This window comes from Ailuropoda melanoleuca, chromosome X (assembly GCF_002007445.2).
Source record: "Ailuropoda melanoleuca isolate Jingjing chromosome X, ASM200744v2, whole genome shotgun sequence".
NCBI lineage: Eukaryota > Metazoa > Chordata > Mammalia > Carnivora > Ursidae > Ailuropoda > Ailuropoda melanoleuca.
Genome location: NC_048238.1, coordinates 76,334,160 through 76,357,062, shown reverse-complemented (window position 1 = coordinate 76,357,062; position 22,903 = coordinate 76,334,160). Strand labels below are relative to the sequence as shown.

General features: G+C 44.1%; 1 protein-coding gene across 4 annotated transcripts in view; it reads right to left on the bottom strand.

The window, feature by feature from the left end:
- Window positions 1-22,903, bottom strand: part of TMEM164 (transmembrane protein 164) — a 160,399-nt gene that overhangs the window by 51,620 nt on the left and 85,876 nt on the right. For all 4 annotated transcript variants that reach the window (XM_011230847.3, XM_011230846.3, XM_034649000.1 and 1 more), the window contains one exon: window positions 16,255-16,321. In XM_011230847.3, the coding sequence (XP_011229149.1) occupies window positions 16,255-16,321 (67 nt within the window). The remainder of the gene's footprint in view (window positions 1-16,254; window positions 16,322-22,903) is intronic.

Below are 22,903 nucleotides of genomic sequence, written 5' to 3'. Positions count from 1 at the left end.
CCATGAATTCCTGTTCCCACTGTTTGTGTCTCAGTTTGGGCCTCAGGAAAATGGAGGGGGAGAATGGTAGTTAATGTCTACTTGGAAGAGAAGTCTGGAAAGCAGAGAGCCATAGATAGGCCTCTTTCCAATCCAAAGCAAAGCCCAAGCTCAGCAGAAGATGTCCAGATGGCTCCCAGAGCCAACAGTCTGTCACCGTCACAGGGCAGGAGCTGCTGGGAGCCCACAGTTGAGAGTTCCTCGTGCTTGGAGACACACTGGCCTTGGTAGAGGGGAGAGGTGTGCTCCGGGTCAGCAAGAGGAAGCGAAGCAGGACTCCCCCAACCCTTCTGTCAGCCCTCCCTCTGCCCCTACGGAACGGACCCCAGAGGACAGCCTGTGAGTCAGGTGAGAGGCAGGGAGTAACCAGCCAGCTTCTGAAAGATTCCTTCTCTTCTTTTCCTCTCCATTTACCCACCAAAAAGCCATTTTAAGTTGCTGTCATCTCAGAATAACACGATCCTGGTCTATACAGACATGTTTCGCTTCTCTAGAGCCCACTCACCCCCCCTGCCACCCACAACCTATTTTGGGCCAACACAATTTACGATTCCCAGAAATGTCTGAGAAGCGGCGTACACACTTCTGGTGCCAAAGCCTGGCCGGTTTTACAGATTTTCATTTAGCAGGTGTCTGTTGCTAAATCAGTAGCAGCTGCTAATTGCTTTTCCTCCCTCGAACCTTCAGACAGAATGAAACATCTGGTGTTCTCTCACTTCGGTTAAAATCAGATACCTTATCATTCCTCCTTTGGGTTCCATTTTTATTAAAAAGCTTTTCAGCTGACGCCTGGAACAGGCCGCACACCAAGGCCACCTCAGAAGACCGGGGAATAGTCCAAAGGACACCACCACCACAGGACACACCTGCCTCATGCCTCCAGACCTCATGCCCAGCTGCAGGGTTGGGGGGCCAGTCCCCACAAGGTGGAGCTTTAAGCTCATGACCGCTCAGGGAACCAGGGCCTTGGGATGGGGCTGGTCACCAGAAAGCGATGAGAGGGTGGGAATGCTCAGCCATGCGCACTGACCTCTGGGAAAGGGTGGCTACGGGTCAGGCTCTGTAATAAAAACTCCTGAACAGCACAAGTGGATGAGCTTCCCGGCTGGTGGATACGCCCACATGCTAGGTGAACAGCACACCCTCCTTCCATGGGGACAGAGGCTCCCGTGCTTAGAACCCCCCTCTTCATCTGGCTGCCCACCTGTGTCCTTCAAAGAGCCCTTCTAATCAACGGGTAAAGATCAGTCAATGTTTCTGACTTCCGTGAGCTGCTCTAGCAGTACATCGAACCTGAGGAGGGGGTCATGGAAACCTCCAATTTATAGCCAGTCAGTCAGAAGCACAGGTGACAAGCTGGACTTGTCACTGGCACGGGAAATGGGGGCAGTATCATAGGACTGAGCCCTTAACTTGTGGGATCTGATGTTCCCTCTGGGCTGTGTCAGAATGAGTTAAATAGTAGGATACCCAGCTGGTGTCACACAACATCTGTTTGGTGTGGGGGATTCTCCCCCCCCCCCACATACACACACACTGAGCATCCCATTCAGTGCTTATGCAACAGGGGAAGCAGAAAGAGCACTGGTCTGGGAGTCAGGAGACCTGAGCTCCAGGCCTTAACGCTGTCGCTCACTGGCCATACGACCTAGTCATTCCCCTTCTCTGGGCTCTATCACATGCAATATGACGTACGTAGATTACCTGAATTTCTCAGGACCTCCCAAGCTCAAAAGTGCTAGGATCCAGTTGATTTTTTAAAGCAAGTATTTGAGTTTTACCTTGACTCCTATAAAATTTCCTTTCTGTTCTTCAGGTGCTACCTGTCAGGATGTTCTGGAATATTGAAACTGTCACCTGACCTAGCCATCTTTCCCAGCTTTGGGACACAAGCAAATCTGACCCTTCGGGGAGTCCTCTGTGCCTTGATCTGAGTTGCCATCAACCCCGTAAATTAGTTCAACAAACTGTGAAGCCCTCTAACTGCACTGTCCATTACTGAGACCTTCGTTTTCTCTAGCTTGTCTAGCTTAGTTCTTGGGAAAATGACTTACCAACACCCAGATTATACTCTGGTTTCCCCTAATTAACATTGGAGTAATCCTATCAAAACAAAACCTGGTAAATTTCACAATAATGTATTTTGGGGAGCCTACGCTGGCTCCTGGTCCTGTTCCATGTGGCCAGAGACCAAGTGCCTCGTACGATGCTCCTCAGTTTGGTGGGAGGCTCTGATGAATGGGTATCTCCCAGATCTAGAACACCCAGTATTTAACCTTTGCTCCTTTCAAAACTCACAATAACTATTCAACCTTACTTTAGGTCACCTCACCTATTTATACTCTACGAATTGTAATATTTACCTGCAGTGGATTTTAGGATTTCAGGTCCTAATTCTTTACTTTCTTTTTTGTTGAGGTATAACTTACATACCATAAAGTGCAAAATACCTCAATTTTTGTCAAGCCCTATAGTTTAGGCCTCAGTTACAACAGCTGGATCCCCGATCAGGAAGGCCTCCCTTTTTTACCATGTATGTTCCACGCACACCTGCTGGAAGATAGGTCTCCTTAAAGGACAGAATGGTAGCAGAACGAGAGCCGAGGAGGACTAAGCTGCCTTTGCTCCTTTGTACACTGTATTGGTCATTTGCTTCCTCTCAATCTTGCTTCCCAGGCCTTCTGAAAATTTCCCGTGCACACCAATCCCCAGGGGAGCTTGTTAAAATGCAGGCTATAGTTCTACGATGGGGCCCAAGACCGAATTTCTAGTAAGTTCCCAGGGGAGGCGATTCTGCTGGCCGGTGGACTACACTTTGAGTGTCAAGGACTTGGGATACAGTACGGAAGGCGGAGTGGTGGGGGGAAAAGAGAATGGGCTTTGGAAACAGAAACATGGGTTCTAATTTGCAAGTTGGCCACTCACTAGCTCAGTGCCTTTAAGTGGATTACTTAAACTCGTTGCTTCTACAGGGGAGCAAACTTTGCCACCCGAAGATATGCCTCTTTGGCAAATTGATTATTCTAAGCCAGTTATTTTGAAGACAACTGGAGACAAAAAAGCAACTCTGAAAATGGAGTACGTTACCCTTTGTAAGAGACATTTACATCTATTATGGTGGTCTGACCTGACTCATAGACCTACACGAAGCATATGAGCTATTCTGTAACCAGCTGCTGTTCCATAAGCTACTAATATGCCAGCACTGAAGTATCATTTCACTTGCCTTTAATTCTCTCAGGGCAACGCAGTATCACTGTAATTTAAGAGAAACTCTATTAGCTTTATCTGTTCTTTCAAATATGCTTAAGCTTTCATATTTTAATTTGAATGTAGATGACTCTGAGCCCCTGAAGTATTACAATGCCTCCTTTGGGAGGAAGTGACATTTTCTCACCCAAAGTAATTCCAAACTTTGAATGACTAAGTAATTCCACATCAAGCAATAGCCTACCAACCACAGTTCTCCAATAGTAAACATTTAATAAAGGTCACTGAAGACACCTCTTCAACCTGATAAGGGCATCGGTGAAAAACCCACAGTTAAAATCCTACTCGATGATGAAAGACTGATGCTTTCCCCCTAAGATGAGGAAAGACAAGGATGTCCTCTCTTGACACTTCTATTGGACACTGTACTAAAAGTTCCAGCCAGGGCAACTGGGCAAGAAGAACAAATACAAGGCATCCAGATGGGAAAGGAGAAGTAAAACCACCTCTATTTGCAGATGACATGATCTTATCTATAAAAAAAAAAATTTGAAAAATACACACACACACACACACACACACACAAATATTAGCAGTAATAAATGAGTTCTGAAAGGCTGCAGGATATAAGATCAATTCAGAAAAAATGAACTGTATTTCTGGAGTAGCAAAAAGCAATCTGAAAATGAAATTAACAATTCCATTTGCAATACCATTAAAAAGAATAAAATACAGGGGCGCCTGGGTGGCTCAGGTGGTTAAGCATCTGCCTTCGGCTCAGGTCATGATCCCAGAGTCCTGGGATCGAGCCCCATGTCAGGCTCCCTGCTCAGCGGGGAGCCTGCTTCTCCCTGTCCCTCTGCCCTGCTCATGCTCTCTCTTGCTCTCATTCTCTTAAATAAATAAAATCTTTTTTTAAAAAGAGGAAGAAAATACATAAGAATAGGTATAACAAAAGAAGGGTAAAACCCATACTCTAAAGACTAGGAAACATCATTGAAAAAATTAAAGAAGACCTAAATACACAGATAGAACACATCCTATGTTCACGGATTGGAGGGCTTAATATTGCTAGGAGAGCGACAGTCTTCAAACTGATCTACATTCAATGCTACCCCTATGACTGCTTTGCAGAAATTGACAAGATTGATCCTGAAATTCATATGGAAATGCAGGGCAACAGAATGGCCAAAACAATCTTGAAAAAGATGAACAAGTCCTCATCTGCGGACTCACATTTCCCGTTTTCAAAGCTTTCCACAAAGCTACAATAATTAAGACAGAGTGGTGCTGGCATAAGGAGAGACATATACATCAATGGGATAGAACTGATGGCCCAGAAATAAACCCTTACTTTTATTTTTGAATGAGTTTTGACAAGGGTTCCAAGACATTTCAACAGGAAAGAGTCCCACCACAAATGGTGCCAGGACAACTAGATATCCATATGCAAAAGAATGGATTTGGACCCCTTCCTCACACTACATATAAAAATTAACTTGAAATGGGTCATAGACCTAAATGTAAGAGCTACCACCATGAAACTCGTATGAGAAAACAGTCATAAGACTTCGTGGCAGTGGATTAGGCAACAGTTTCTTAGACAGGATGCCAAAATCACAAGCAGCCAAAGAAAAATTAGAGATTTGACTTCATCAGAGTTTAAAGACTTTGTGTTTCAAAGGAGACCGTAAATAAAATGCAAAGACAACCCACAGAATGGGAGAAAATATTTCAAATTGCATACCTGATAAGAGTCTAGTATCCATAAGAACTGTCACAACAATAAAAAACAAATAACCCAACAAAAAATGGGAAAGAATTTGAAAAGACATTTCCCCAGAGAAGATATACAAATGGCCAATAAGTACATGACAAGGTGTTCAACATCATTCATCATCAAGGAAATGCAAATCAAATCTACAGTGACACATCACTTCACACCCACTAGGATGGTTCTAATTAAAAAGGTCCAACAATAGAGTGTTGGCGAGAATGCAGAGAAACTGGAACCCCATACACTGCTGGTAGGAATATAAAACTGTACAGCCACTTTGGAGAGCAACCTGGCAGCTCTTCAAAAGGTTAAAAAACAGAGTCACCATACGATCCAACAATTCCACTTCTAGGTATCTACCCAAAAGCTGACATTCAAACAGATACTTTTACAAGAATGATCACAGTGGCATTAGTCACAATGGCCAAAAGGTGGAAACAACCCAAATGACCATCAGGAGATAAATGGATAAACAAAATGTGGTGTATCATGCAAAGGAATATTATTCACCCATAAAAAAGAATGGAGTACTGATACAAGCACCACCAACAACGGATGAACTTGAAATTTTATGTTGAACGAAAGAAGTCATTTAGAAAAGGCCACAAATTATATGATTCCAATTAAATGAAATGTCCAGAATAGGCAAATCCATAAAGACAGAAAGTCAATTAGCAGTGGCAAGATCCTGGGGAGGGGAGAGTAGAGAGACACCACTAATGGGTACTGGGGGTCCAGGGCAGCGGCCCCAAGATATGCCACAGTAGCATAATGGTTATTTTAAATTAAAGTTACTTAAGAAACAGCACAAGAAAACTCTGACTCCCTGCCTTTTGTCTCCAGAAAGCGGGAAATACATTTTCCATGTGACAGGTACTTTTCCTGCACCAGAAAGTAGAGAGACATCCTTATCAGCAAAGACAATGAATCCAGAGCCAAAGAAGCCTATATAAACCAATTTTATTATTTTTAGTAATTTACTACCCCAGCCCAAATTCTGTTTAGAATTCCTTACAAATTAAAGTTCTCAAACATAAGTTTTGTCTTGTCAATTCCTTACAAATTTATGGTTTCTTTGTCTAAAAAGTATAAAAGCTGCCTCTTGGTCACTTCTTAGGTCCCATATTTATGAGACCTCTGTATGTACTAAGGAATTTTTTTTTCCTGTCAATCGTCTTGCGTCAATTTAATTCTTAGACCAGCCAGAAGAATACTGAAGGTGGAGTAAAATGTTTCCTTACCAACAGGTATATGAAGAAGTTTTTGGGGATGACAACAATGTTCTAAAATTAAATATAGTGATGATGACTGCACAACTCTGGGAATACACTAAAATATTGAATTGTACATTTTAAAAGGATAGATTTATGCTGTGTGAATTACATCCTAAGTAAACCCCCCTAAAAAAGTGACTGACGGGAGAGATAACAAGGCAAGTACTCATTTGTGCAGTGCTTTTAACCTTCCAAAGCTCTTTGCTATCTCTTTGTTATCTTGTGTTATCGGTTATCTCTTCTTCATAAGCTATCTGTGAGGTAGGGAGCAAATATTACTAATCCCATTTGACAAACAAGGAAATGGGAAGCTCGATGAAGTGACATTACCGCATTCAAAGCGCCAAGTGGCACTCAGCGGCAGGCTGGGCCCGGAGCGAGGTGCAGAGCAGAGCTGCTCTGGCTGCACACCAGCTTACCTGGGGTGCTTTTTGAAAATGGGTATGTTTTTAAATTGGCTCTGGTGTTTCTAACTATGCAGCCCGGGTTAAGAACAACTGGTCCACAGGGGCACCTGGGTGGCTCAGTCGGTAAAGCGTCTGCCTTTGGCTCAGGTCATGATCTCAGGGTCCTGGAATTGAGCCCCACGTCAGGCTCCCTGCTCAGCAGGCTCCCTGCTCAGGGGGGTCTGCTTCTCCCTCTGCCCCTCCTCTTCCACTTGTGTGCTCGCTTGTTCTCTCTCTCATAAATAAAATTTTTTAAAAAAAGAACAACTGGTCCACAGACTGGGAGAGGATATCACCCACCAGATAAGGCTCTTATTGCATAAAGATACGCTGCCTGGGGTTAGTGGCTCCAGCTTGGATGAGAAGCATTGGTTACAACCGCTGGAGGCTGGCACTTCTAATCCCATTTTAAGAAAATGAAACAAAAGGCAGAGAACTAGCAAGCTCTGGAGGCAAAAAGCCTCCGGCCTGGTACTCTCGCTCCCTGCTGCCCCTCCCTCCTCGGGCTTCAGGGCTGGGGACTCACTGGCAACCCCAAAGGTCTGGACATTTTCTTCAAATGGGAAGAAAAGCCAGGAGGGGGCCTGATTCACCTGTCAGAATGGAGGAGAGAGAGCTGGCCGGTTCTCAAATCAAACAGGCTGTCTTTGAAACAAATGCAAAAAACAAAGGTGCTGTTAGTGTGGAAAAGGAAGCCTGCCAGGGAATGTTAATCTTGCTTAGCATGGCTAATTCAGAAACAAAGCCCCCTTTACTTCACCATCACCCAACAGTTTAAGGAGCGGGCGCCGAAGTTCTGAAGACACACGTCACAAAAAGCACATGCCAGTAGGAACGCCCCTCGATTTCTAAGATAATACTGGGGATAGCAGGAACAACAGCAGCATTTGACACTATGTGCCAGGCACTCGCAAGGTGCTCACCACACATGGAGATATCCATTCACCAGGGCACCATTTTATAGATGAGAAAATGAGTTCACAGAAGTGAGTTAACTTTTGCAAGGTCACATGGCTAAAGGCAGAGGAGCCAGCCACAAAACCACAGACGGGGTGGCTCCAGGGTCGGCTCTTGTGACCCCTACACGGGACCGACTCTTAACATCTGCGCAGAGACAGAAGACGGAGAATACACAGCAATGTTTACCAGTGGTTGCTCAGTGATGTGCTTTATTCTGGTGTTTCTCTGTATTCTCTATTTTTTCCCCATTACGAACGGTATTATTTTTGTAAATACAGCAGTTATACATTTGTAAAGACGAAGGCACAAACGTCTCATGCTTTTTGCTGTTGTTTTTTAAATGTATTGAAAAGGGGTGCCTGAGTGGCTCAGTCGGTTTGGCGTCTGCCTTTGGCTCAGGTCATGATCTCAGGGTCCTGGGATGGAGCCCCGTGTGGAGCCTGCTTTTCCTTCTCCCTCTGCCTGCCGCTCTCCCTGCTTGTGCTCGCTCTCTCTCAAATAAGTAAAAAAAAAGTCTTAAAATGTATTGAAAAATAATCACCTTTGCATTGATGGTTTTTATTTTTCACTTATACTTTTCTGTATTTCACAAATTTTCACCAGTAAACATGTCTTTTGCTGTACTCAGGAAAACATCATTATTTTAAATGGTTTAAAAAATAATTCACCTGGGAAAAAATATCATCTATCATCCCTCTGTCCTCACTCTCAATATCTCAGGATATGTGTGAGAGGGATCCCCAGGATTTCCTTAAGCAAGACAGAGGTTTAGACTGGCTGACTAATTAATTCACTTACTCTCTCTGTGGATACTTAACCATATACTAGGTGCAAGGTCCTACAGGGGACAAATACCACGAAAGACTGTATCCTTGTCCAGCGAGACTAGTTATGGTGTAGTGCTGGGAACCCAAGGACTGGCTGAATATACAGTCCAACCAAACTATGGAGTGCTAAGCAGCCATTAGAGAAGAATGAGTTACATCCATTATCTGCAAAGATTACTGATTACTTACTGATTTAGGTTAAAGGAAAATACACCGGAGCAATGTTTACCGTGTAATGCCAATTGTGTAGGAAACCTAAACCCTAATAACTAACAACTCTAGAAATATGAAAATCTTTCTTTGCATTTATGAGCAAAAGAAAAATGTAGAAAGATACACAAGGCTTTATCGCAACTTACCCCTGGGGCAGGGGGAGGGGCAGGATTGAACACTGGTGGGTAAAATGATTAGCTTTCTCTATATTCCTATTGGTTTTTCAATGAGCATATCCTCTTTTTATTTTAAAAAGTCCTAAAAGTATAATCAATCCCTCAAATCTCTAATGGGTATTGTATAAAATTTACCACAAAGAGTTGATTTGGCTCAATACTTGAAAATCAATCTAAGTAATTAGGAAAGAGGAGGAAGTCCATGAGCTTTGTATCAGAAAGACCAAAGCTCTCAGGCCAGTTCCGTCTCTGTGTCCCTATACAAGCTACTCAAAACTTTGGAGGGCTCGGGGTCGCCTGGGTGGTTCAGATGGTTGGACACCTGCCTTCAGCTTGGGTCATGATCTCCGGGTCCTGAGATCGAGCCCCACATTGGGGTCTGGGCTGGCTCAGCGGGGAGTCTGCTTCTCCCTCTTCCTCTCACCCTGCTTGCACGCTCTCTCAGTCTCTCTCTCAAGTGAATGAAGAAAATCTTAAAAAACAACTTTGGAGGACCCAATCTGTAAAACGGTTATGCTAATTCCACCTCACAGGACTTTTGTTAGGATCCCAGCCAATAACTAACAGCTAACACTGATTGAGCGCTTCCTGTTTGCCAGGTGCTGGGCTACAAGCTTTATCCACATTAACGACTTAATCCGCAGGATAGCTTTAGGAGGTAAAGCAAGGCTATCATCTTCATTTCATAGATGGGAGAACTGTGGTCCACAGTAGTCAAGTAACTTGGCCAAGTTCCCTCCCTCTCCCTCCTTCCCTCTCTCTCTTTTTCACAAGCACGCACGCACACACACACACAGACACGGGCAGGGGCATGCGCACACGTGCACACGCACGCAGGAGGAGCGCAGCCAGGACAGGAACCTGCATCCCTACCCTTGCTCCCGACATCCATATTCTTAATACACTAGGGCGAGATACTCGTGCAAGAGCTTCTCTGGTTGCTTAGTCCCACCCAGTAAGGAATTCTTATCAGTAGAGGTGGAAAAGATAAGAAATGCACAAGAATCTAAAAGCGATGATAAAGGGTGAAATGATGTAACAGAAGCAGTGTTATGGAGATCTTCTGGTGGCCTGCAAATAAGTGACCATGTCTACACATACCACCAGAGTTCTGATTCTCCTTCCTGCTCCTCAGAATCTCAGTGGTGAGCGTGAGGTGATAAATGTGCAGTACCCACGCCTGGGCCCCGGCCATCGCAGGCCCTTCGTTGAACCGCTTTGCACCTCTGCAACTGCACGCATAGTCCACTCGCCCTATTGCCCTTCGAGGCTCAGCTGGGGCTTGCTTTCTCCGTGAAGCTTTTTTGGACCACTTAATCCACTGGGCTCTCCAGGAGGCCATGTATTCGCGCACAAGGTGCATGGGACTAGCTTTAGCGTTTTAGAAACCAGGTAAGCCGGGCGCTTGGGAGGCTCAGTCGGTGAAGCGACTGCCTTCGGCTCTGGTCCTGATCCTGGACTCTGCTTCTCCCTCTGACCCTCCCCCCTCTCATGTTCTCTCTCTCTCTCTCAAATACAGAAAATCTTTAAAAAAAAAAAAAAGAAAGAAAAGAAAAAGAAACCATGTAACTCTGAGCAAGTCATTTAACCTCTCTGAATCCCAATTTCGCCATAGGTAAAATGGGGCTCTTGTGCAAGTTAAATGATAACATATGTAAATTACCTGACACACAGTAGGTGCCTGATAAATGCTAACATTAATCTTCTTCCCATCTCAGAACTTGGAACGATTGCAATTTAGCAATTAAGCCTGAATTGCCTTGCGATATACATTTTTCATGATTTCAATTCTAATGCTGCCATGATTTATGCCTTATCTTCCTAACTGAGCTGCAAGTTCCTAGAGAGCCAGGAACGCACCCTGGCCGTTTCTGCAACCCCTGCAGCTTACAGCACAGTATACCATGCCAACATGTGCTCCATCAAAGTCTGGATGGCCTATATGATTGTGCTGGATTCATGGAGGACAGAGGACTCTCCAAGATTAATCTTAAAATAAAGGCGGTGATTAGACATATTCTAGAACAGTCCCTAGCATTTATTTGGTTCACTTTGGCCCAGGAACACCAGACTCTTCTCCACATCCAAGGCACAATTTTGCCCACACCAATTCTTCAGAAAGTGAAGGCCTCTTGTGAAACCAAGCTTTTCATAATTTAAGTACTCTCAGGAAAGCAAAGGGACAGTCTGTCCCTAGTTGAGGCCCAAAATCCAAACTATAAGTTTTTTAAAGAGCTCAATTCGCCAGGCACAGAAATAACTTTTCTAGGTCAATTAGCACATTTCAATGTGCCAATTAGCAACGAGTAAGATTCTCAAGCCTATTTGCCTTGGTGAAAGCAAAGTTTTCCAAGAGGCACACATGGGGATGAGGTGTGCCAGTGGCGAAGTTGCATCTTGAGAACATGAAGATAATGACTGTGGAAGCTGGGGAGCCACCCCAATAATGAAAAAAATCATTACCAAGCCCTTCCACTTGGTCTCAGAGTTAGGGGCATTCAAGAGAATGATCTAACAGCAAAGGAGCCAGGCAAAAGGGGAAGAATGTGAAAGGAGGGGAAAAAAGAACTCACAGGAGAGATCAACAGCGATGCATAATAATGGGCAATTTTGATAATGAGATAATAATATACACAAGGCTTCGGGCCTTGAAGAAGAAAGAAGCTTGATGAAAAGAATCATTACCATTCTTCTTCTTATTATTCTCACAGAAGACAGATGGCTACAACCACAAATATAGGCCGGGCCAGAGTCTTCAGTCTGGGAAGGGGGCTTATACGGTGTTTTAAGTTTGTTTTCTGTTTCCACTCTCCCTTGCTCAGAACACTCTGCATTTAGAAGGAACTCTCATGGGCATTTGAGGACAAAAGGTACAGGGCTGAGGATACAGCTTATGCCCAGCGCCTCCCTCCGAGGACCAGATCAACCTCGCAAGGTAAGAGATGGTACTGAAAATCTAATATGTAACCAGGTTCCATGAGCACCCTACTTAGCTCCCAGCTCCTGGCTTTCACTTTCCAGAAGGTGTTTGGGCCTAGAATAGGTTATGTTTTGCTAAGTCACAGGCAATAGATAAGGAACCCGGCCTCGCCACCACCTCCAGTGGGGTGGAGACAGCAGGTGACAGTCTCCTGAAATTATCTGCAAAATTGTGTTTGTGCATTTACCTGGAAAGAGGCGCTACAGTCTTCTTCAGCTTCTCAAAGAAACCTATGACCCAACTCTTCTAGATGGATAGAAGCTAAGAGCATCTCCAGCATCTGGACCCACCAGCTTTCAAACTTGCGCTGAACTCCACTCATAGAACAGGAAAAGAGCTCTGAAGTCTGAGTCAGGAGACCTGGATTTTAGGGGTACTCACCTTGGCTTCTAAGGCAAGGTGTTTATCCTCCTAAGGACCTCCTCTAGAAGCTAAGATGAGACCAGACAAGCTTTTAGCTCCCTGCTAATCTAATAATCAATAGTTCCATGATGCATTTCCTCTCCTTCCCTCCAAGGGGCAAAAGAAAAGTTGTCCTTAAGACACACCTTCTGAAGGCAGAAAAAGACCTTCTCTAGAATCCTGGCAGCAAAGAGCATTTCCTTATAATATGAGCCATTGGAATACATGTTCCTTCCCCCAAGGTGTCAGCTGATAGGATAGAGAGACAGGAGAAACTGGGACCCAGGCATTCTCTAGCTGGTCTGCAAATCCCAGTGCCAGTAAGTCACAGGACAGAGCACAGCAAATGGAAATGCACTGAAGACCCTGAATCCTTTAGTAGACTGTGGCAACTTCCTGGAACTCCCTCCTTCTCTGTCCTTATATATGTGAGTGTGTGTGTAATGTGTTACATACATACTAGCTCATTTTCTTTCCTTGTTTTCATATTATTACTCAGAAAAACAAAAGAAGATTAAAAAGATAAAGGGTCAAGAAGAAAGAGCAAAGAGAAGTCAAAAGCTAAGTTCCTACCTAACTGGATCATCAGGCTTAAGAAAGAGTTGCCTGTCTTCCTGTGTCTTATTTTAAGTCAATCTGAGCTCAACTAGGGGGTTGCAAAGTAAAAAGTCTTAACGGCCAGAAGTAGCCCAGGAGGGGTCCCAACCATTTAAAATAACCAAGCCAAAGCCAGTTGACAAGACACATGCAAATGGAGCCATCACCCTGAGCTTTTCTCAGCTTCATTTTAGAAAAAAGGGCACCAAGATTATTTACCTGGGTGATTGGAATCACTCATTAAGCTCATCAAGGAAGTTTCAGTGTTAAGGAAAGTTACTTGAACGTTCCTGATGAGCTAGTTGACTATCGCTTGATATGTATTCAGAAAATAATAGGTGTTCCAGCAACTATAATAGCAAATCTGCCATGAGAACGGGGAAGAAGGGGAGAGGGAGAAAGAGAAGGAAGGGAGGGAAGGAGAGGAGACGAGAGTAACACTGTTTTTTGAACAGAGCAGAAAGCTGTTACAGGCTGAATTATGTCCCCACCAAAATTCATATGTTGAAGGGCTGATCTCAGACTGTGACTATATTTGGAAACACCTCCTTTAAAGAAGTGAGTAGGTTAAAAGGAGGCCATTAGGTGTGCCCTAATCCAATCTGACTGGTGTCCTTAGAAGAAGAGGAAATTTGGATCCACAGAGAGGCACTAGGGATGTGCACGCACAGAGAAAAGACCATGTGGAAAAGGTATCAAGATGGCAGCCATCTGCACGCCAAAGAGAGAGGCTTCAGAGATAACCAATCCTGCTGGCACCTTGATCTTGGGGATAATTATCAGTGCCATGCCTCAGAAGTTTATTGTGAGGATCAAATACATTGACCCACAGAGGGCACTCAGAACAGTACCGGGCGCACAGTAGTAAACACTCCGGAAGTGTCAGTTGGCCTCGTACAGAAATGCCGCTGTGCGGTAACAATACCGGCCGAAGGAAAACTTCGGATGTATGAATGGGCTCGGGCGGGGGCTTTATTTTCAAGCTCAGTGGTTCTGCAAGGAGAAGACTATCTGGCTTTCCTTGGGGAGAAGGTCGCACTAGGAAGAGGGATGCGGGTGACCTGTTTCAAGGAACCACATCCGCCTCACCCAATGGCAGAGATGGGCCAGAGCTGTGGGCTGGAAGCTCTCAGACTCAGGGTCCCCGACTGTAGGAGCCCCGGGGAATGCGGAAGGGGAGTTTTCTGTTGCACCACCCCTCCCTGGAATCCGACAGAGCTGCTGAAAGTGAAGGAGAGCAGCTTTTTATCTGCCTGACCTCTTCATCTGAGAAAACGGCGGCGACAGGGTGAGCAGACAGGCGGGATAAGACAGCCCTGGACCCACATCTCTGCCTGAGCGTGGGGCCTCCATAGGCAGGGAGCGGACGGCACCTCCGGCCCTGCTCCACAGCCCTGAGCCCGTGAAGAATCCATTTTCAGTGTGTTTGCTTGGCACCATTCTTCGGTCCTCTCCCCTGCAGCCCTGAGACCAAAGCAGGAGTTCTGCTGAAGGACTCGGGTCAAGTCAGGCAAGTCATGTACTGCGGGGAATACGGAAGGGGGAGCAAAGGTAGCTAAGCTAGCAGCCTGTGCCTGCTGATCCCAGCTCACAGGGGAACACGGAACCGAGTGTGCCCAGCCTATCGTGACAGAGACGATACTGCCTGCCCCTCTCGCACCCCGGCATTCCCCACCTCGGGAAGTCCTGCGGTCTCTCTACAAGATGCTTTGGGCTCTTTGGAAGAAAGGGGGGAGGCCCTCTAAGCCACCTGTTAAAATGCAGCAAGTCGGAGGCGGGGCCTAAAATTCTGCATTTCTAACAGGCAGCAGCCACCTGAGGCTGATCCTCAGACCACATCTGGAGTTGCACGCGTGGAGTAACTTGGAATTACGATCACCTAAAATGCTGATTCCCCAGCAGTCGACATTACCTGGGGACTTATTACCAATGCTCATTTCCTGGTATCACCCCAGATCCTCTTAATCATAAGACTTTCTGGGGATGAGGTCTGGCAAGCTGCATTTCTTAGCCATTTCCTCAGGTGAATGGCTATGGACAGACATTAAGTTTCCGAGCCACTGCACGAAATCGCTGGTCCTCAACTGCAGCTCCACATTAGAAACATGTTTTAAAAACACTGTGCCCAGGCTGTGTCACAGATCAAGAACTCGGACACTCCAAGGGAGGGGCCAGGGCATCAATCATTTTGGTTTATTTGTTTTTCATTGTTGTTGTTCACTGTTTTGTTTTGTTTTTTAAGTACCCCTAGGTGAGCCTGGAGCAAAATTTTGAGCCTGGGTTCAAAATCACTGCTTTAGATGAATGTTTTTTCTTTCAATTTCTATTGATGTGCAATAGACACCTAAAAACATAACAAGCAGGGGGTACACATGAGTATTTGTGGGAGAAGTGTGACTACATCTTTGGAGAGAGTGAAGTATAGCTGTGCTTATAGGATCTAGAGGCTTCTCCACTCCTAACTCTGCCACTTAGAACTTGTGTGACTCCCTGAACGTCAGTGTCTTCCTCTGTAACAAGAGGCCATAATACTTGCCCTTATCTACCTTACAGAGCTGTCATATGAAAAGACCTTGTAAACTATGAAATGCTCTCCAAAGAGGAAGGATTATCATTTTGAGATTTAAACTATGATCTTTAATGCATGAGGCAAATTTAAGTCATGAACATAGAAACAAGTAGAAGGGATTTTACAGGTGGTTTCTTTTCCTGTGCTTTCTAACATGGCTGGCTAATCCCTCCACAGTCCCACGTGAAGGAGTCTGAGGACAGGGCCCTGCCACCCCACCCCTATAGCCCCTTCTTCTCTCTATTCTCGTTTAACACTCAGCCCCCCGCTACAGTGGGATTCTACTAGCTAGCCACTGGGTGTGGGGTGGCCCAGACTGCCCTGCGGGTTTGGGTAAATGGGGGAAAGAAACTAATTCTTGCCCAACGGGGCCCTTGGCAAAGCAGACAGGCTTTGAGGCTCCCCATCAGATTAGTCTGGGCCAATGTGGCTGAGTTCAAACTAGAGCCCCTTAGAACACCTGGAATCCTCTAATAAGTGGAGGTCCCAGCACCCCCTTCTCTCCACCAAACCTCTCAAGAGCTCCTGTAGGCTTTTTCGGTCTCTCCTGGTTCTGGCCTGAACACTTCATGCAGCCCGAGTTCCATCAGGTACTCCCCACCTTACCTATCAAGTTCCCCGGCATCTGAGAAGGGCTATGTCAAACCGCAATATTAAATATACACGTATTTTAAAGCTCACATGGGTACATGAGCTCAAGCCTAGGGCAAGCGCGGGGCAGTGAAGGAGTGAGCAAATAACCGGTCTGTATGTTGGCAGTACGTTCTTCCAAGAGGCAACTTACCAGCCTGGTATTTACAACCGGGAACAGCAGAGCCAGAAGTGCTCCATTCAGCATATGCATCTGCAGCCTGGAGCAGGAGAAAAACAAACAAAAAAGCAAGATAAAGTCCAGGTCACACTCAGCCTGTCCCACGGGCAGGCAAAAACATGTCAAGCTCTGCTCTGCCATAGGGAGGCTGTGTAAACCAGCAGCTGTGTAAGAGGGCCCCAGAGTTGGCACGCGGGCATCTTATCTTCCGCACTAATGCAATGTCCTGACCGCTGCTGCCAAAGTTCCCCAGGTGCCCCCTGAGCACACTCTGGCCACAACACTTGATTACATAATGAGCTCCGTGCTCCCGCAACGTCCAGTCGGCCCCCATCAGCAGCTTTGGCCGCCGCAGCTCAGGCAACAGCTGGAAAGGGGGGCTCCCCCGAGCAAGTGCCCTGTGATTAGAGTACTGGGGTACCTGTGTCGTGAGACAGGGCTACTTATCTACACAGCCATGCCCAATCCTTTCGCCTGAACAGTGTCCTAGGCATGAAAAGGCGAGTCAAACCAGTCAGCCGACTGCAGGGTTTTGTCAACTGTGTTCCCGACTTTCTTAGAAAGGCCTTCAGGCACGTGCTGCAAGGAGCACTGGGTGTTTCACGCAAACAATGAATCATGGAACGCTACATCAAAATCTAACAATGTACTGTACGCTGACTAACATGACATGATAATAATAAAAAAGAAACAGGAAAAAAAAGAATAAATATACTCTTAACACCCCAACTGAAAAAAAAAAAAAAAACGAAATGTCTTCAGGGCTGCTGCTGGAGGTGGGGACGACAGAAGTGGCAGCCCCCGGGGCTTGCTTTGATCGGTTTTACAGATTGGGTTTTAGGACTTAAAAGCAAAACAAAAAAGAAAAAGGGTGGCGGGGGGAGAAGAAGAAGAAAAGCACTGGTCTCCAGCATTGGGTAAGAATAGTTTCCTAATACTAGACTTGTTGAAGCGTATGCTAGAAACCCTTTATAAGTCAAGAACAACCAGGTCAGGAACCAACTCTGCCTGAGACAGCTCTGAGGATGGACTTAGGCAGCTTCATTCATCATTCAAGGCAAATGGTCCTTCACAACTGAGGGAGAAGAAAAGAATGACACACAGTCTTCCTCCTGAAGAAAAGTGGATTTGATGGGTCAGGTACAACCACTGCTGAGTCGTCTCTCTCTCTCTCTCACACACACACACACACACTCACAGCAGCACTGCAATACCAGGATTTCTCCCATGCCCTAAATGGGAAAGCAATTCATACTTTTTGGTTTTGTTTTTTAAGATTTTATTTATTCATTTGAGGGGGGGAGAGTGTATGCAAGAGCAGGGGGAGGGGCAGAGGCAGAGAGAGGGAGAAGCAGACTCCCCACTGGGAGCCCGATGTGGGATTCAATTCCAGTACCCTGGGATCATGACCTTGAGGGGAAGGCAAACCCTTAACCGACTGAGTCACCCAGGCGCCTGCAGTCCATACTTTGAAGACCCTCAAGAACTCTAGGTATTCTCTCAAAGCTCAGAGATGTGTGCCTAAGACTGAGAGGCATTACAAGGAGACCCATGAGAAGAGCACGTTTCATTTCCCACAGTCTGTTTATTACTGTTGCTCATTTTTTCCAATGCCACGACGATGGTGATAATATGCACTTAACATAATCTAGGCAAGTTATCTAATTAACTGCCTTACATAAATTCTCTCGCTTAATTTTTACAGCAATCTTCTGAGACAGGTACAATTACTTTTTCCATTTGTTGATGAGGAAACCAAGTTCAGAGAATCAAAGTGGCCCGGTTCATGTCACACATAAGATAGAAGAGCCAAGATTCAAGCTCAAGATGCAGGTTTATCTAACTTCAGACCCCAAACTCTTATATCCCCCTCACTGCCTGATATCAGACTCCCCCCTGGGCCCGCCACCCTCCCTCACAAACATGGCCTCAGGTGGAAAGCCACAGAGGCTCCTGTTTCCTCCCTTCTGGTTTCAGGGGTCTCTCTACTACCTTACCCATCCCCTGGCCTAGGTGTAAATACACTTTCAGGGGGGTGACCAAGGGGAGAATGCTCCAAGGCCACGCCAAGCCATCACAGTCCTCCAGCACCAAAGCAATGTCACTCCAGCTCCCAGGGCTGGCCAGGTTACCATGCTTTTACAACAGGGTCATTCCAGGGGGCGCTCCGTGCTCTGAGAACTGAGTGCTGAAGACTCTTGCTCAAGCCTCAAGTGCCTAGAGCAGGGGTCATCAGTGGCCATTCCAGGCCCGGCCTAACTCTGTCCCTGGGCCTGCCTACGGGAAGTCCTGGGCATAAACATTCTTGTTTAGCCACAGCCTAAACATTCACCCCGGGAGAGGGAAACATCGCATTAATAGCCCAGGTAAAGCTGGACTCTGGTGCCAGGCTTTGCCACTGGCCTTAAAAGAATGCTGGCATTTACACAAAGCCAATTAGCTATCCGGGCACCGAAAGTTAAATCGTGAAGATGATGGAATTGATCCCAAGGGCCCATGAAAGGCCAGAAACAGAGAAGAGAAAACCAATGTCAAGATTAAACAGCTAAGAAATTCCCAGATAAAGACAAGCCTGTTCTGGGTCCTCAAAATTCAGTTCTACAAGCTACATATATGCCAAAGCGTGGATTATCCCTAATATATAAAAAGGTCTTACACATCAATAATTGCAAAAGGATTGAACATGTATAGAGCATTACCACATGCCAATCACTGTGTTAAGTATTAAAATGCATCGTCTGATTTATCCCTCAGTTTCTATTATAATCATTATCGTCTTCTTTAATTTCACAGCTGAGAACATCAAAACACTGAGTGATTACATGACTTGCTACAAATCACATAGATAGCAAGAGTCGGAGGGAGAAGTCACACTCAGATCTCACCAAGTTTCGAGACTATGTCACTATACCCTGCTTTAAATCCAAGACATGAACCACGAACATTATACATGTTCCACGAGTGTGTGTGTATGAGAGAGAGAGAGAGTGTGTGTGTGTGTGTGTGTGTGAGTTAGACTGTAGGACAGGTAGGAAAAGATTCTGGGCTGCCTACTAGGAGAGAGGGTCATGGCTAAGGGCAACAGAACCCCCTGGGTGTTTTGTGGCAAAGCCGTCCCCCAATTATATACCTGCACTGCCCTCTATAGACCCTGAGCACAGCCCAACAGGTAAGTGACTGGCCATATGAAAGCCAAAGGCTTTTGTTTTCACTTTATATCCATCTGCAGCCTGCCACTCAGATTTCTATTGTGTATGGGAAATGGATAATGGGCCACTAGAAAGTCCTGTGAGAGTTCCCTCACCTGTACAATGAGAACAACAGTACCCGACTCATGGGATTGTTATAAGGAGTTAATATGTATAAAGTGCTTAGAAGAGCACGTGGTATATAGTAAGACTCACATGTGTGTTTCATAAACAAATGGTGAAGAGTTTACCTAAAGCTTCAAGATGTAAAGGGCGGGGAGGGATAGAAAGGAAATCATGTGAGAGAGTCGAACCATGAAACAAATTTGAAGTATGAAAAGGAGGTCCATAGAGAGCAAAAGGACAGACTGAAGGTCTGAACTAAACAGCACAACTTGGAGGTGGACTTCTTTTCAGTTAGTCATACTTACAAATCTCCTTGACAGCTCAAAGCCTTGGCCATTACTATTGTCACAAATATTTTGTCAGCTTTTTTGTTTTTGTGTTGGAGACTGAGCTAAATTAGCTTAGTTGGTAAGAAACTGGGGCAATATGGCATATGTCACAGGTTTAATTCTCTTCCAGGTAGGTTCATGCCATTAAATTGAGTTCCACAAACATAAATCAAGCATTACTATGTGTCTAACGTGGTTCCAGGTGCTGTAGGGACAAGGAGATCAGTTTAAGACATAGTATCTGCCTTCAAGAAAATAACATCTTACTGACAAGGCAAGGAATGAAATAATGAAAGGAAATGCAGCATAATGGTGAAGAATTCACCATTTGGCAACAAACCTATTCTCAAATTCCATATCTACCACATTCTGGCTGAGGGGCTCTGGACAAGTGACTTAAAATATGTGTGTCAGTTTCCTCAATCATAAAACAGGGTTAATAACAGTACCTCACTGAAAAGTTTGTTGAGAGAATTTAATGAGACCATGTAAACTGATCAACATGGTGCTTAGGAGATAGTAAGCACTAAATATATGGCAGCTACTATTATCCTTAATAAAGCAATGTAAATGAGTATCACATTACTATTCATAACAACAAATGAAGCTATGAAAAACCCTCATGAGATGACTTGTATTTCAATTTACTGCACTTAGTTACAACCAGGAACCAAAAAGTATGGAATAGATGGCAAGTTCTATAAGTGACTGGAAAGGCAAATTCATAGAGAGGAATTCTCAAAGGGAATTATAAAATACTTTGAACTGGACAAAAATTAAAAAAAAGATATCAAAATGTGTCAGATGCTTATAAAATTTTGAGATCAGGAAAAAAAAAGAATCATCTCAGCTCAGTAATCCAAGCTTCTGATGTAAAAATCCAGAAAACAAGAGCAAGATAAACCAAAAGCAAGCAGAAGGAATGAAACAATTATAGGAGCAATCATCAGTGGAAGTAAAAACAAAAATAGAGAAAAATCAATAAAACTGAAAGCTTGCCTCTGAAAAAGTCAATACCACTGATAAGCTTCTAAGAAGAATGACATGGACAAAAAGAGAGAAGACAGGACTCACCAACATCAGGAAGGAAAGCAGGGACATCCCTACAGACCCCTCAGGAATTAAAAGAATAATGAGAAACTGGAACAAGTCTATGCACAGAAATTTGACAACTTAGATAAAACGGAGAATTTCCATTTAAACCACAAATTATCAAAACTCACCCAAGATAAAATTCATACCCTGAAGAGATCTATTCTAGAAATTGAATATCTATACAATGGACTATTATTCAGCCATAAAAAAGCAAATCTTGCCATTTGCAACAACATCGATGGTCCTTGAGGAAATTATGCTAAGGGAAATAAGTCAGATGGAGAAAGACAAATAGCATCCAATTTTGCTTGCATGTGGAATATAAAAAAAACAAAAACTGAGCTCACAGACGCAGAGAACAGACTGGTGGTTGCCAGAGGCAGAGAGTCAGGGTGGGCGAAATGGGTAAAGGTGGTCAAAAAGCACAAACTTCCAGTTATACAATAAATTAAGTGATGGGGGTATAACATACAGCACAGTGACTATAGTTAATAATACTGTAATATATATTTGAAAGTTGCTAAGAGAGCAGATCTTAGAAGTTATCATCACAAAAAAAATTATAACTGTGGTGATGAATGTTAACCAGATTTATTATGATGAATGTTTCAGAATATATAAAAATTTCAAATCATAATGTTGTACACCTGAAACTAATAAGTTACAAGTCAAACATACATCTTTTTAAACAACTGAATTTGTAGTTAAAATCTTCTGAATAAGAAATCTCCAGACTCAAATGGTTTCTGTGACTAAGTCTACCAAATATTTACACAATCTTGTCCAGAAAATAAAACAGAAGGAAACATTTCTCAACTCATTTTATGAGGCTATTATGATGCAGATAACAAACCAGACAAATACAGTACAAAAAAAAAAAAAAACAAAAAAAAAAAAAACCAAAACTAAATGCATATTCCCTCATGAATACAGACACAAAGCTCCTCAGTAAAATTTTAGCAAATCTAATGCAGCAATATAAAAAGAATAATATTCTGGGGGTGCCTGGGTGGCTCAGTTGATTAAGTGCCCAAGTCTTGATCTCAGCTCAGGTCTTCATCTTAGGGTCATGAGTTCAAGCCTTGCATTGGGATCCATACATGTGGAGCCTAATAAATTTTTTTTTAAAGAATAATATTCTGTGACCAAGTGTTTTTTTGTCTTGGTAATGAAAAGTTGATTCAGTGTTTGAAATTCAATTAATAAATTCTTCCAGATTAACAGTGTAAAGAATACAAAGTACATGATCATATCAATTGATATAAAAAAGACATTTGCCACAATTCAACATCTATTTATGATTTTTAAAAAACCACCAAATTAGGGAACTTCCTCAACCATCTAAAAAAATTACAACACCCAAAATCATAATTACTGGTGAAAAACTGGTGAAATGCTCCCCCCACTAACATCAGGAACAAGAGTGCCCACTCCCAAAAATCAATAAGGCAACAAAAATAATAGAGAGTGGAAAGGAAGAATTAAACTGTCCCTATTTGCAAAGAACATGATTATATATGTAGAAAATCTCAAAGAGTCTACAAAAAAACTCCTAGAACTGATGCATGAATTAGCAAGGTTATAGGATTGTAACGTCAACACAAAAACATCAATAATATTTCTACATAACAGTGCAAAATTAGAAACCAATTTTTTAAAGATTTTATTTATTTATTTGAGAGAGACACAGAGAGAGAGCACGCAGGGGGAGGGAGAGAGAGAAAATCTCCAGCAGACTCCACACTAAGCGCAGAGCCTGATGAGGGGCTCAATCCCAGGAACCCGAGATCATGACCTGAGCCAAAACCAAGAGTCAGACGCTTGACTGAGCCACCCAGGCGCCCCTGGAAACCAATTAAAAAAAATACTATTTATAATATCTCC